The 16,029-nt window shown below is 45.8% G+C and overlaps 1 protein-coding gene across 2 annotated transcripts in view; it reads left to right on the top strand.

Annotated features, from left to right (window-relative positions):
* The window catches only part of ADGRB1 (adhesion G protein-coupled receptor B1), a 255,147-nt gene extending 239,918 nt beyond the window's left edge, over positions 1 to 15,229 (top strand). For both annotated transcript variants that reach the window (XM_072034260.1, XM_072034261.1), the window contains 3 exons: positions 259 to 294; positions 1,754 to 1,858; positions 13,813 to 15,229. In XM_072034260.1, coding sequence (XP_071890361.1) covers positions 259 to 294; positions 1,754 to 1,858; positions 13,813 to 14,010 — 339 coding nt within the window. In that variant the 3' untranslated portion in view covers positions 14,011 to 15,229. The remainder of the gene's footprint in view (positions 1 to 258; positions 295 to 1,753; positions 1,859 to 13,812) is intronic.
* The last annotated feature ends 800 nt before the right edge of the window (positions 15,230 to 16,029 follow it).

The following is a 16,029-nucleotide window of genomic DNA, read 5'->3' as shown; positions in this document are numbered from 1 at the left end:
ATCACCTGCAAGCTCCTAACTGAGAGGCTTGAATTAGCCAAAAATCTATGTTCAGCCCTCCTTGGGGCTCTGTGGTTTTGTGAGGGATCCCTCTAATGGCACTTCACATCAGGAACAGCCAGAGAAACATATGTGGTGGAAAAAGGAAAAAAGAGAAAGAACCTCTCTGTTTTATCTTCTGTTTGGTTCAGTCTGTACCCAGCATTATCAACCTGTTACTAACCATCGCGCACCTCTCTTTTTCTTTTGAATCCCCAGAGACGGAAATCCCGGTATGCAGAGCTAGATTTTGAGGTGAGTACATCCTTTTCTGAGTGTGTTCCTTGATGGGTAGGGTAAGAAAGAGAAATGCCTTTTTTTTTTTTTTTTTCCTGGTGTCTTTGCAGAAGTACAGCCTTTGCCAAAGAGCTGCTTCAGAGGGGTTGAAAATGGTGGGTTGAAAGAGCTGTGCTGGCTGCCTAGTAAGGCTTACCCTGTGCAGCTAAACCAAAGGGTGATTTATATTGGTTCGTGCTTAAATTATGGAGCAGCTGCTTCTGTGTAAACATTTGTAAATCAAGATCCTGTGTCAGGGTGCACAAGGCCTGTAGCATCTCTTCTGTGAACAAACCGCTTGTGGAAAGCTGATAAGGTGCTACAGGTGGCTGTGCCACGTTCCCGTTTGGGAAGCACAAGTACATCTTTTGCTTAGTGACCTAAAATGCCTTGTCTTTTGTGCCAAAGCTCTGCTGCTTAACAGAAAGGCAGGTAACGTGTTCGCACTGTCACAGCACCTCATCAAACCCGGTCTTTCACACCTATTAATGAACCACACAGAATCTGCCTGGGAGGAACTAGTACATAGGGACATGTCTGACCTCATATCTGAGGCACAAAGTGGAAAGCTTTGAAAGAGACAGTGCTCCACAAAAGGTCTTGTGGCTACTGGGAGCTGATGAACATCTCCTAAGTCAGATCACAGCATCTGTGGCTGCAGAGCCGTGCTTTCCTTTCAAAGCTGCTGCCTTATTCCAAAATAAGCTACATTAAGGGACCATGAGGAGTTGCCTCTAATGTTGGAACCACTTCAGAGCCCAGGGCTGTGAGTTTGGTGTGACACTGAGGCACAGTGAGTACATCTGAGCTGATTCTTCATGTTGGTCACAAACCACAAGCCAACAATTATTGAGCACTTGACAAAGCACAAGCAAACAATCTTCACTGTGCTCTTACATACAAAGGGAAACCCTTCTAAAACTTAGTCCTACATCTCCTTCTGAGCAGTTGAAGGTAGAAGTGAGATGCAGAACGACGAAAATACAACGAAAAAGGAAATTGCGAAGCAGTTTCTGTTATAACTTCTTTGGCCTAAATCCTACACATTCAGATAAGCTCTGAATATATTTGCCAAGGAGGCACGCTCTGAACAGAGTGGGGGCATGGCATCAGTGATCAGTTAAGAAAGGTCAGCAAAGTTTCCTTAATCAAGCTTGTAGACCAGTGACAGTCAAGCACAAATTTTGCAGCATAGCCAGTTGACAGGCGCAGGTTTGGGGCAACCATAAGTTCAAAAATTATCCCATCTTATCCTGAAGTTAAAGGCAGCATTACACGGAGTCCTCAGTGAAGTCTGAAGCTTTTTTAGGCAGGACAGATTTCACCTACAAGGAGACAGATTTAGGTTTTAATAATACATGTAACTTTGGGGGGAAGAAATTATGGTTTTTACAGCTGGATAAGATTTGCTGACGTGTGGCCCTTGTGTTTCCTTCAGAAAATCATGCACACAAGAAAACGTCACCAAGACATGTTCCAAGACCTGAACAGAAAACTCCAGCACGCAGAGAAGGAGAAGGAGTCTCCAACAACGGACAGCAAGGTTAGTCACATACATACCCAACACCATCACCTCCTGGAGCCATCTAGTGCCAGCAGGAGCACAGGAAAGTTTGGGAGCCCTCACTCAATGCCTTACCTTGAGCTTATGTCCGTGCACATTGCAACAATGACACATGCTCTACACGGTACTCAGAGAGCCACAAAGGTACCACTAGCTTCTCTGCAGAGTAGGCAGCAGCCCAGATGGAGAAAGTCTGTCCTTGTGTCCATTCACATATGGGGTCTGTGTTTCCTTGTCTTTGTCTGCTCCCATCCTTTGCCACATGCTTCCACTCACAGCTAGGAACTGGAAACCAGAACAGCCCTGGAGAAATTGAGGTGGAAAGGGCAAAATGCAAGAGTAGCAAGAATCATAGGACCGTTCAGGTTGGAAAAGACCTCTAAGATCATCTAGTCCAACCTTTACCCTAGTGCTGATGTCCACCACTAAACAGTGCTACTGAGTTCTACATCTACACCTTTCTTGAAGACCTCCAGGGATGGTGACTCCACCAGTTCCCTGGGCAGCCTGTTCCAATGCTGCACAACATTTTCAGCAAAGAAATTCCTCCTATTATCCTACCTAAACCTTCCATGATACAACTCGAGGCCATTTCCCCTCGTCTTATCACTTAGTGCTTGGGAGAAGAGCCCGATCCCCACCTCGCTGTAGCCTCCTCTAAGGTAATTATGGAACAGAATTTTCTGTCCCTGCAGGGGCTGAGCTGGAGGCCAAGGAGGCAGTGATGGGCATAGCTGTTTAGGAAAGCAAAGTCAGATCCAGGAAGCACAGTCACCTGCAGAATGGTCAAGGAGGTGCTGGTGGGGCTTATTTGGATGGGACAGGCTTAGAGACAAAACCAGAGTGCGGAGGGTGGCTGAGCAAGAGATTTAGTTTGATTCTTTGTGGAAGCAGAGCACTGCAGAGCCTTTGGTCTGCATTCAGATCTCACAGCATAGCTGCGCCGAGCTCTGGAGACGTGGTCCCAGCAAATCCTATTTTTATTGAGCGTGGCAAGGTGTCATTATGGGCTGCCCAGTGTTACAGAATAAGTGGAATACCGAATCTAGCGGAGTGGCTCAGATCAAAGAAGCCTGTGTTGGCCTAAAATCTCAACGCATTTCACTGAGTTTCAGCTCTGAGCTTTTTTTTTATTTTTATTTTTTATTTTTTTTTATTTAGGTATGCCACAGCTGTAAGAATCAGAAATGCCTAAGTACCGTGTAAAAGCTAATCTATGGTATGTTTGCAGGAGAGTTTTATAGATTGAGATGTTTTGGGCATTTCAGAGATATATCTAAATCTATCTAGAATTAAAGTTGCCAAAGTCAGCATCAAAGGGCTTTGAACTGCTGGAAAGAAGCTGTGAAGGTGGCCTCTGCATATTGACTGAGTCTTTTTCAAGTTGTGAATTTCCCTTGGATGTTATCTGGGAGGGGGAGCTTGCAGTATGGGCAAGTAAGTAGTAGGTATGAATTTAGTAACATCCAAGGTGTTACAAAGGAAAAGAAATATCTTTCTTCACCCCTTTTTCTGCCATTTGCTGCGGGGGACCACACTGGAAATCAGGTCCCATCTTCAGCTTGCCCTGAGAAGGCAAACCGGGGGTATCAGGGATTAAAGTAACAACAAAAGAAATGTTTCTCTTTTATGCATGTTTAGGTTATAAAACGATGGAGTATTTCTTCTGGTGGAAGTGATAAAACTAACGCTAGCGTAAGTCTGGCTTTCATTTTGTATTGAAGAGCATTGTAGACCAGTCCCAACCCTTTTCCTAACGCATGACTCCAAACACATCCCTTCACCAGTAGGAAACTCCTTGCCTTGTGGGCATGAACAAGGTCAGAAGGCTCCTGGAATACCCTTGAACTCTTTCATGCGTAGAGCAGAAGGGATCTTTACTGGGTCTAGTCCATCTGCCTGCATTGCTGTATCTTTGATTCCACTTTTAAATAAGCAACCACGAAGTCAAGCCACCAAGCCTCTCTCCAACCCTGGCGGTTTCCCAGCCTCTCCTGGCAGCATGTCCCGTTGTCCTAAGCCCTTTCCCAGACACGATGCTTTTCCTAATCTTCTTGCAATTCATCTCTCCTCCTTCAACTCCAAGGTCAGAAAGCTGCCGCTGAGACTTGAACTAAATGTCTGCATAGAAGAGAGACTTCCTTTGCGAATTCCTAGGAATGGTGCTGACCCTGTTTAGGGTTTGGTTTGTGTTGTTTTGTTTTTTTGTTTTTATTTTGATTTAAATGCTAGTGCTCTCTGGCCAAAACTGATCATCCCATCATGCTAGATAGGTAGTTCATTTCAGATTAATTATTGCATTGTTAAATTAGAATGAGCAGAGGAATGAGAGGAAGAGGAACAACAAATCTGTCTCTTTAGGAGGGGGATTGAAAACTCAGCCATCATGCGTGTTTACTGTTGAGGATTTCTCTAGCTTAAGTTGTAAAACATGGTTTTTCAGCAAAGATCTGAAGGTTTGTACCGGCACATATACTCTTCCTCTCCAAGTACACTGACATGTTTAAACTTTGGATAAGTGTTACTGCAGTGTACACTTCAAAGGTAAAGAAGACTGCCCTTTACCCACCATCCCAGAGCAGTTACTGGCAGAGCTGGAAACACTGTCAGGGGTTCCTGCATGTTTGAGCTGTTTGGCTTTTCTCCTTTACAAGATCCGTTTCTGAAGGGCATTACTGAGCTGAAAATGACCCAAGCCCTATCAAAGACAGCCTTGACTTGTTCCTCTGGGCTTCTCTCTCATCCTACAGACATAGAGGCAGGCTTGGGGAAGAATTCTGCTTTCTCCTCACCCAGCAGCCAGGGAATCCTTTGCTTACACCTCTCTTCTCCCTTGCATGGAGGCCACAGGGGTGGAAGATCTGTTTCCTACAGCAAGAAGGCAAAAAGGGATGCAAAAGGCTCTGCTCCTCTGGGTGACGATGGGCAACACCAGCTCTGGTGTCAGGTACAGCTCCAAGAGGAACAGCTTTACACCATCCTGCTCCAGGGCCAGCCAGGAGCTAAAAAAACTGTCCTGGTAAAAGCTTGCACAGCCTACCCCAATCACCAAGGAGACTTTTTTGGCTGCAATCAGAGGCCTTAGTCCAGCAAAGTGCTGAAGCACACATGGGCTGCAAAGCACCCTGCAGTGCTGCCATGAGCCATCACACGTGGCCCTACAAGTCAGCAGAGGTCTGGAAGTCAATCCACACCCCACCGAGATTAGGGGTGTCCCCACAGCCTGTCATCATCCTACTGTGAGCAGTGCTGCCAGGATGGTGTGTCAGAGGTAGGCAATTAGGAGAATGGGAGTAGTGCCAGGCCATATTTAACGCGCTCCCAGGGAACACTGTGGCACCAGTGCTTGCTGCAGTTAATTTTGCTGCAAACCAAAGCACAGTGCTAATGCTGAGCTGACTTTGAGCCTCAGAGCACAGTAACACAGTAAAGTCCTTCTCTGAACAGCAAACATGGATTTTCCTGTTCGATTTTTTCAATTTATTCCATATTCCATGGACTTTCTAATATGAACCCCAACTATAAAATTGCTCCCATTGGAAGCACGCTCGGCTATCCCTGATTAAAATTGCCCAACCCAAAATTGTCCTTGTTCAAAGCATTCAGGACCACACATCCACCTACCTTTAAGCCTAGACCACCACACGAGTGTGGGTCTCACACATTTGTGTTATTAAGAATTAATCAGGGATGTGGAATATTACCCAAATCTAACTTTTCAGTGCTAGTGAATAATAAAATTAAAGTATTAGCAGACTGACATACAGCAAGATCTGACAACTGCAAGTCGAAAAATCAATTTTTAATGCACTGATAGACCTCTATATGACCTTATCATGGGTTACAGTAGATTTTGTTTCGCTTGCAGTCTTCCAGATCAGATGAGACAAGGAAGACGGGGAGGATTTGGGGAAAATCTGCCCTAATTCAAAGGGAAGGTACAAGGTTATTGTCAGGTCTCCTTTGCTCCTGTTATGCTGGACTTCGGGACAGGTTATGTCTGTCCCCCAAAAGGGATTTGACTCAGGGACATCTGGGTTTGTTTTGCTCATCCTGCCAGCTGCTTTGGGACCAGCCTGTGTGTGGCAGTTGCACACTGTTCCCCTCTCAGTTTATCCCAGACCAAACCGAGAACTGGTATGGACCCCGAGCCGAGAACCAATATGTTGAAACATCTGAGAGGTCTGAATAGTTGTCCTGTAGACAGCTAATTTGTAGCCAGGAAACACAGAGGGAACCAAAGGCTTGGAGACGACCAAAGCGGGATTTGCATCAGAAAAAAAAATAATAATAATAACAAAACAGCCACCCACACCACACATTCTAAGTAATTAAAATAATTCAAAGTGCTCTCAGCATCTGGGATCCACCAAGCCTTCATTTTTTACACCATAGTGAGTCTTAAAAGTAGTCCTGATCATTAATCCTATTTTCTTGCTACTCTGCTGGATGCCAAAGCCAGTGCATCCCACAGGCTGCTCCACGAGCTGGGTCCTCTGCTCTCCCCTCAGGCAGGACTGAGACTCAACCAGCCTGAATTCATCCAGGCCCTGTTTACTGCAGGTATCTCTTTGTAGCAGCTTTAAGGCACGTTTTGCTGCCCAAACGGATGCGTGTTGAAGTGTTAGGCTGGTGCTGAGTCAGACAGCAGAGTTCCTCCTAGTCATTCCCAGCACCTTGAGTCATTCTTTAGCCACCTGATTGCTCAAAGCAGAATAATCTCGTGGCTGGAAATTTTTCTGCAAGTTTGTTTCTCAGTTTAAAAATCTGCCTTTTGCCTGTCTCAAGCATTCAATTGTTTCCCTACTTCCCCGTACGTATGCATATTTCCCAAGGTCTGTATTCATTCAGCCAAGAACCATCCACATCAAAGCAGGATGGTGGCTTCTTTCAAGCTCCTTTGTACCACCCGGGAAAGATTTTCCTGCCCAGATCTGTATTGTCAGGGTAAAACATCTCCAACACTTCTCCTCCCTGTGAGTTAATTGCTAAAGAGATTCCAGCGCCTGGGCTGGACGTCAAGAAGGGTCCCCATGCTCTGCAGCTGCATGGTATGAAAGTGGAGGCTTTGCAGCCTTTAAGGTAAGCCAGGGCTTTGTTTCTTCTGTGCTTAACACCAGCTTTGAAAGCATTGGAAGTGACACTCCTGCCTTCCCCCTCGGCAGGAGCCCTTTAATCCAGTTCCATTAGAGAAGTTTGAATCACATACATATTCCTCTCTCCTTGCCAGCATCTGGCTTTGCATTCGTTTCAAACAGCAGCTCTTTATTTGTGCAGAGGTCAACGAAAGCTGTGCTGTGCAGAGCTCTTCACATTTCTCTGCTTTGACTGTTCTTATTAGCTGCTCACTACACCCAGCTCCCTATGGCTTGAATGGCTTCTGCTTTGGCTGCAGCCCTGTCCTGGACCTCACATAAAGGTGCTGGACTCATTCCCTAATTCAGCACTAAGCTCAGCTCTGAAATTCAAGTCCCATCTCTCCAAACCCAGTGGAAAAAAAGGTTTTTTTTCTGCCATTCTCTGACTTTCCCCTGATTTCTGTTACGCCGCTTCTGCCCTGATTACTCACTTTCCTCTTCTTGGGTCGAGATTTTTCTAAGCTTTCCCCTTCAGACACCTGCAGGATGTGCCCATCCCACCAGCTCTTGCTCTGGCATCTAACAGAGGAGCCAGAACAAAGGACTATTGATCAGTGCCGTAGCTCATTGCTAGTCGGGGCTGCGTGCCTCCCTGGCAGGCTCTGCTGCTTGACACAATTCATCTCCTTGCTCTCTGGATACCTGGGATTCTTCACACTGGCTCAGAAGCTGGCAGCTCTGGGAAAATAAAGCTTCTCTCCATGGGAAGCTCTTTGTGTAGTCTGAGATTGTAGTGGTGGTCAAACACAGGCTTTTTCTTGCCGAGGAATTAGAAAACTGGGAGCCTGTGTCCTTCTGCAAGGGAAGCTCCACTTATGGGTGGGGTGTCTCCTCTGGGCCATGTGTTTAATCCTCTCTGCACTTTTTAAAGGCTTCGGTAAATGACAACTATTAAAAGACAAATTAGAGTAACTGTTACAGGGAGGAATGCTACATAAAGTAGAATAATTACTACAATAAATTCCGCTATGAAAACTGTGTCAAACTTTAATTCATTCGCCCATAAACCATCTATCAGATACCCACTGTCCCACACACCATCACTCAGCAGTTCACCTTCTCCTGTATATCACCTGACAACCCATGTCCAGCATCAAGCATCAAAATTTCTCAAAAAGGCATTTTATTCCCAGTATCTTCTGTGCTGACAGCCAGTTTCTGCCTTGCCTTTTGATGCTAACCTGGTATCATCAGCTCCAAAACCACTCAGCGCCCACCAACAGGTTCAAGACAGATCATGCAAAGGACTCTGTAAGGAATTGTGCTTTGGGTGCTCTTGGTCACCTCGTGGCATCCATGGTTGTTGGCAGTTTGGGAACACCCATGTGTCCGTGTCCATCAGCAGACTCCTCAGTAGGCCATAAAAATTGTGCAGAAAAGGATGATGTGTTCACTGGATAGATTAATGGTGAGAATACCTTAAACAGCTTGTTCCTTATGCTATTGGGACCCCTGGCTTTCTCTACAACCTTCAGGCAAGAAGCTGTTCCTGAGTTTATGGAAAGTGGTGCTTTTAAGGGTCTTCAAGAACTCCTCAATGCTTGTTCTTATCAGCTGTGCATGGTTCCTCTAGATTGGCTCAAAGCAACCCTCCAGATTAACCCATCTCAACTTCAGATGGTACAGAAGCAGAAGACATATTTTTCTTCTCCAACAAGTGCATATTTCAAGTTTTCTAACTGATTTCCATCTATATGAGTTAAAAACACATATTTTTTCTTTTTTTTTCTTTTTTGTTTTTTTTCCAAAACAAAATTCTAAATTAAGCCAGCCTGTTCCTTTTATTTCACTTTTCTCTTAAATGAGCAGCAACAGAAAGCATCGTCTTTGAAGCTCCGTAGGAGAAAAAGAAGTAATTGCAGCTTCAAACAAAGAAAGGAAAACATTCCATTTTTTTTTTATCATTCTGTAAAAAGAAAGAAAAAAAAAAAAGACAGCTTTCCCATTTTCTAATCACTTTTCATCGACATTGATCCAAAGATGGATTAGACAGCATGCACCACATTTATCTTTCAGATTCCCTGCTATATGCTCTGAATAACTTCATTCTGGTCCTGGAGTCATCAATGTCATGGGGAGAGACCATTTGGGTCATGAAATATCCTTCGAGTTGACACCGGAGGCGATGAACACAGTGTGGGAGTAGCTGTTCTAGGAGAGCTATCACAGAGTACGCTGTAGAGAGCACTGAATTCCTCCTTAGGTCATTCAGGGTAACCATTAAGTTTGGGTATTAAAATATAAAATTAAAAATAAAAAAAAAAAAAATCATAGTAATAGAAGAGAGCTTAGCAGATCGCACATTTTGTTGGTTTTGACCGACATGTTGAAATGAAAGCTGTGTCTTACAAATCCAGGCAGTCTCCCTTGCTATATTTATGCAGCACTGCCACAGCTCCTAAGCAAAGGAGCTGAACCTGGATCCAGGTGAAGCCAGATGGGGTTGTAGGTTTGGCAGCACAAAGTCAAAGGGCAGAAGATCCCAGGGCGGGGAGGTTCCTCCTCCCACCGTCTCCTTTCCATAGCCACGTGGTGCCCTGGAGCATTGTAGTCTGCCAGGACTAGCATTAGGTGGACGTTCACTTAACCTTCGTTTTCAGTAGCATTGTAAGAATTTTGTAGTGTGGAAGGGTTTTTGTAAGGTTGAAGGGTTTTTGTAGGTTTCAAGGGTTTTGGGGGGTTGAAGAGGTTTTGTAGGATTGAAGGTTTTTTGTAGGGTTGGAGGGTTTTTTTAGAGTTGGAGGGTTTTTGCAGGGTTCAAGGGTTTTTGTAAGGTTTTGTAGGGTTATGTTGGCTCTTCCTCTGACATGCCTTCTGCCCCAAAACTTTTCCCTTGCTTTTAAGACATGCAGCTGAAACAAAATCTGCGGGTGAGCAAAGGATTCTCCAAATGCCACCGGGGCGATGGAGGCCTCCCATTTGCCCTGTGCACCAGGTTGCACCCCCAGGCCTTAAGCCTGGGGCTCCCTCTACCCCACCATCCTGGCACCAGCCAAGAACCTGGGAACATTTTTCCCCTCCCGAGCAGCCAGGAGCTGTGTCAAGCTGGAGTAAAGGCTCTGAGTTATTGGCAGTGCAGCCTCTGCTCCTTTCAGCTCCCGTCTCGGCCCATTCCTGGTTGTCTCCGAGGCGCCAGGCCCTGGGCCAGCAGCAGTGCCTCTTACAGCCAGATTACACAACCCGCTCTTGAGTTTTTGAATTCTTTTCTGTGCTTGGGAGGCTTTCCCTCCTGCTCATGAGGACCGCTGAGACCCCACAGCATGGCTGGGCAGCAGTGCCAGGGCTGACGCGGGAGCCCGGTGGCATTTCCTACATGCCGTTCAAGTGGCTGGGACGCAGTAAAAACCTTCTCCGTATGGAGGGAAAGAAAAAGGGCACTGTTCCCAGGAGCCTGCTACCAATTCCCAGGGTGGCAATTGCCAAGAGGAGAAGATTTTCTGCTGCTTCCCAGCCTCCATGCCAGAGCCCAGCCCGGCTGATGGCACCGAACCTGCTCAGTTCTCTGCAGAGACTGGGCACCAAATCCTCAGTCCCCGGGGCACGACCATGCTCTCTGAGATCACAGAATCACACAGAATCACAGAATTGTAGGGGTTGGAAGGGATCTTAAGAGATCAACGTGTCCAACCCCCCTGCCAAAGCAGGTTCCCTAGAGCAGATTGCCCAGGTAGGCATCCAGACAGGCCTTGAATATCTCAAAAGGAGGCTCAGCAGCCTCCCTGGGCATCACTAGATAACCTGTCACTGATAAGCTGGATGGGAACCACTTCACCAGGTCTGACCCAGGGACCAGGTCTGGGCCTGCCTCATCTCCCCAGCAGAGTCTAAAGCAACTTGGGAAAACAAGAACAGGGCAGGCACATGGCAGTTTATCCTCAAAAAGCAACCCTTAGTGCCTCCAGCACTCTGTGCTCAGAGTAGTAGTTCTTGGCGTGTAAGAGATGGTCATCACCATCAGTCTTCTGTTCCTACCATCAACAAGCCACTAAGCATCACAAACCTCTATCAGGACCATGTGCCATCTCTTTTCAAGGCTGAAAATTCTGAGTCTGTGTAATCCTTCCTCCTAAACGTGCTCAATAACTTTGTTCGTGGCTGTGAAGTGGGTGCCCTCATCACTTCCACTGTATCCTTTTTGGGATCTATCAGGAAGCCTACAGAGAGCACATCATAGGCAAGATGCAGGTGCTGAGTGGAGTTGTGTGCTATCACAGTGATGTTTTCGGTTTCATTCTCTTCCTAATAATTCCCACCACTTATCCTTTCTTAATAATTCCCAACATCCATTTTTATCACGATCAAGTTATTATTGCAACCCTTAGGTCTTGTCCCTCAGTGCCAGATCCTATCAGAGGTCACTGTTGTGAATCTGAACTTGTAATTGGTTTGTTGTTTTGTTTTACTGTTGGCTTTATTTCCAATTTTTGTTCCCTATCTGAATTTGCAGCTGCTCTCACACCATAGCTCAAAAGCAGCCCATTACAAGACCAGCTCCGAGGTTTGCCAATCATGCCCAGTGAACATGATCAGGTCTGGGTGCATCTTCACAGCATGAAGGTCAGGAGTGTGGCAGATGGAGGGACTGTCAAAACAGAGATTGAAAATAGAAGGATCTGCTGCTGAAGGTGGCCGTAAATAATGCCATCAAAGAAGGGCTTTCATTTGAGAGGAAAGATGGAATTATTTATGAGCTTTACATACAATCATTTGTGCTGCTCTGTTAAATAACACAGCTGTAGACATCAGTAACTTTGAAAACTTGGGGCACTACAACAGTAGTGGGAGAAAACAAAACATTTTTCATTGGAAAGAGCTGCTCTGGCCACACTTTTTGTTCTTTACGTTTTGGGAAACTTGCAGCTTCATTTCAGTTTTTGTTCTGTTTGTGCTTTTGTCTTTTTGTGTACCTGCTCACCGCATCTTTTCATGGCAGACTAATGGACCTCAAAAACACCATAGGTAAAAGTTGCACTTCAGGGAGTCTCAAACTTGTCTCATTAAAACACACACGGAGATGAAAAGGTTTCAGGTCTTACTAACAGTGCCTCTTAAATGAGTTCCAAGATAGATAATGGAATAAGTCAACAATTGTATCACCTTTTCCATCCTATTGCTGTTAATCAGCATCGTGCTACCTCATGGAATAAGGTAAGAATAAGACACGGCATAAGAGCAGCTGTGTGTCATGGGGTTTAATGAAAACTGCAGCTGCAGAATTCAAAAAATGAAACGTTTTGCTCTCTTCTGAACGATACAAGGCCTTTTTTAACAGTTATTTTTTCTCCCTTTAAAATAAAACAAAGACAATTTCAGAAAGCTTTCACTTCCCATTGAAGAGAGGACCAGGTTTACCTGGTTCCCACATTCATCACTCCATGGCCACCAAACGACCCAGAGCCTTCTCCCCGTTGGCAGCTGCAGGGACAGCTTCAAACACATCTTATATGAAGGGTGAAAGTCTGAAAAAGGAGAATTTGTGGGTTGGCTGATAGGATGGAAGCCCTCCCCGCTGGGATAGAGGTTGCAATGCCTCTTCTACTGTCACTGCAGCGTGGAGTGGGATAAATCACAGGCTGCCTAAAGATGCTTAGGGGCAAACTCAGTACCCAAAGAAGAAGGATTTGTAGCAGTTGGATGTTTAGGTTTCCTATGGGGCCGCAGTGATGTCTGCTGCATCCTGCTGTGCAATTGTGACACCACAGTCTGTGTGCGGCCTCATCTCCCCTCATCAATACATCCTGGTGACAACATCGAGCTGTGGCACATCCCAGGCTGCATGTGAGCTGTTTGCATGTCTCCTGAGACTTCTTCTCTCCTTGTCACCCCCAAGCAACTGCCTTTCCTCCCACCCTTTCTGCTAGCTACCACTTTTTCCCTTTGGCAGGTGGCTCGGAAGGGCTCCGTGCTCCTGTCACATGCAGGGAAGCTTTTCTTAACCAAGTGCTGGAGTGTTTTGTGGGGATAATTGACTGTGAAAAGCATCGCTCTTCGTGGGGGACAGAAGCTTAGTGGAACACCTCATTTAAAATCTTTGCATGGACTCCCCTTCATATCCTCACTGAAGAGTTCCCCAAGTTTACAGCCCCAGTCTCGGTCCATACCAGCAGAAGCATCGCAAGATACTCTCTGGGCTGATGTCCATGGTGGGATGCTGGCAGGGGAGTGGGCTAACAGTCCACAATAAAGCCTCGAAGGCTTGGTGTAGAGTTGTTGTAAATGTTTTTAGCCTCAGAGCTGACAATCCAGCCCATCAAACAGCGTGGGTTCACTGGCAAAGTGGTTGGCAAGCTTTGCTGCAATTCCATAGCCTGTAAATAGCTGGGCCACATAATGAACATCCCATCTATATGGTGTACATTCAAACAGACCTCATTGTAATCTGAATTTTCGCGTGGGGATTTCCTGTAGACATGGAAAAAGATCTGAAGTTCTTAAAATCATTTTCACTTTTCCATTGGAGTTGTGAGTGGGAAAAACCTGAGCTGAAAGCTGAAGCATCTAGGCATTATGTTAGAGATAGCAATGGGGAAAAAAAAAAAAAAAGAGAAAAAAAAAAGAAAAAAAAAAAGATTTTCTTCCTGAAAATAGTCAATTTAAACACTGAGTGCAAATCTCATTGAAATCCCATGTTATCTCAGATCAGGAGTTTTATGGGAAAAATTGACTTTGATGTAAGACTAAAGAAGGTGAAAAAATGGCAAGCATTGAACGGGCACTAACCTCCTTCTCTTGTGTTCTGTGTGTTTTGGTTTTTTTTCTCTCTCTCTCCTTTCCTATTCCTTCCTCCTCTCGCAGCAAGAAAAACAGCAGACACCAAACAAGAGACCCTGGGAAGGAATCAGGAAAGTCCAGTCCCCACCGTCATGGGTTAAAAAGGACATCGAACCTGTGGCACAGTCTCCCTTAGAACTAAAAACTGTAGAGTGGGAGAAAACAGGGGCCACCATCCCTCTGGTGGGACAAGACATTATTGACCTTCAGACGGAGGTCTGAGCGGAAAGGGAAGAAAGGGACTTTTTTTTTTTCCGGAAAACAAACGAAACAAACAAACAAAACCACGTTTTAAAGAAATGATTAAATTAAATCGGAACCGAGCGAGAGAAGTGTTTGGTTTCTTTTGAAACCTTTGGTAAGACGGAGTAACTTTTGTATTGTTCTCAGCAGAGAGGGGAAATATTACTTTATAGAGTATAGTAGCTGTAGGTTCAGGACAACACGAGCTTTCCCAGGTAGGACTGGAGAAGAAGTGAGCCTGGAAGAAAGCGAGGAGGAGGCAGAGGGTGGGGAGGAGCTGCTGGGGAAGAGCCCTGTGGATGCTTTCGGGCCGCTGCCACACGCCGGGAGCCTTCCTGCTTTGCCACCAGGAGGTGCAGAAGGACAGCCAGCAGCCACCACAAAGGGCCAAGAAGATCGAGGTTGTTTGGGGAGCGCAAGAGGTGACGCCAGCGGTGCGGTCCGGCTGGAGGTCCTGGAGGAGAACTCAGCTTTGAGGGGTTGTGGCATCCCTTGCCAGTCCTCACTCCCCACCTCTCCCTCACCAGCTTGTCTGAGAAAGAAGGAGCCGGGATGTGCCCAGCGGTGGCCGAGAAGACGCCCCCACTTCTCCGTGCCACCCCACGACCTGGCATCTCCGCCGCAGGTCCGTACGGGGACCAGGGGGGACATGGTGGGCGAGAGTCACGTCACCCATGGCTCAGGTGGAGAGGTAAGGTGGGGCTTTCTCCTCTCAACCCCCCCGTGGTGGAGCTCCTGTGTGCCCCGAGGAGTGGGCCAAGCACAGGAGGAAGGAACCACCTCCAAAACCTGCTCGCCCCATCTCCAGGGAGAGGGTTGAAGGTGTTAGAAAAAAGAGACCACCAAGACGAATGTAGGTCATTTCATTGACTGTTACATAGATAAACTCAGCACAGGCCTTGCAAAGGTCTGCTTGGCCTCATCCTTTTTTTTTTTTTTTTTTTCTGTTACTTTTCCTTGCTTTCGGACTCAGATTTGTTCCAAGCTGCCCCTCCCTGGAAGGCAGAGAGAGAAAGAGGGAAAGACGGATCCACCGATGTACCTGGAGATATTTGGTATACAGAGATGTTGCCTTAGGACATTGAGACAAACTGACAACATGAATAACGTCCACTTGGAAACAAACAAACAAAAAAAATAATCTATTTTTTTCCTTCTTCTTTTCTTTTCTTCAATAAAAAGAGAACTTGAAACCCGAGACCTTTCTTTTCTTTGGCTCTTGTCGTTTCGAATGCCTTTCCGTGCCGTAGGACCGCGCAGGCATGGGGTGAGGATGCCACCTGCTGAAGGTGGAAGGCAACTTGCTCCGTGGAAAGTTTGGGATGGTGGGAATACACGGCCCCCTTTGCCTCTCGCTTGCAATGTTTTGCTTTGCTTTATTCATTTTGGGCTTCAGTTCTTGTCCCCTCGCTGGCTCATCTTCTCCCTCCCGACTGCCCAGAGCCAGCGGGCAGGTTTGTGGTCCTACAAGAAGGAAAAGGCGGAGTGGTCAGGAGCGTGGGGCATTCCTCATCATAAAATGCTCTGTTTATTTCATCATGAAAAAAATAACAATATATTTTTTTTTTCATTAGACATTCGTCAAGGTGATCTACAAAAAATGCTATCTACATTTCACCCCAAAAAAGTGTTGTGCAATATTTTTATCATTAAAAAAATATACCACTGGCATTCCATGCAGCCTTTTATTTCATGTATTATTATTTTTTTTTTAATCATTCCCAACAGTGTCTGACATTTGGGACAACTTTCCCAGCTTTGGAGATGTGCAGTGCCAAACCTCTGTCTGTGAGTGGCCGGATTCTGCCAGACAGCAGTAAAGCTTGATAAGGGTCTGAGTTATTACTTAATGTCTGGGTTTCCTTTTTTTTTTTTTTTTTTTTAATTATTATTATTTTAACGTTTTTAGGAAAAAGCTATGAACCCAAGAGGTAAAACAGTCACTGCCCCCAGTTGTGCTTCTCCCACTGAGAGGTGTTGCTGGACATGCAAACATCT

This window comes from Anas platyrhynchos, chromosome 2 (assembly GCF_047663525.1).
Source record: "Anas platyrhynchos isolate ZD024472 breed Pekin duck chromosome 2, IASCAAS_PekinDuck_T2T, whole genome shotgun sequence".
In the NCBI taxonomy this organism is placed as follows: Eukaryota; Metazoa; Chordata; class Aves; order Anseriformes; family Anatidae; genus Anas; species Anas platyrhynchos.
This window is presented reverse-complemented; position numbering and strand designations above follow the sequence as displayed.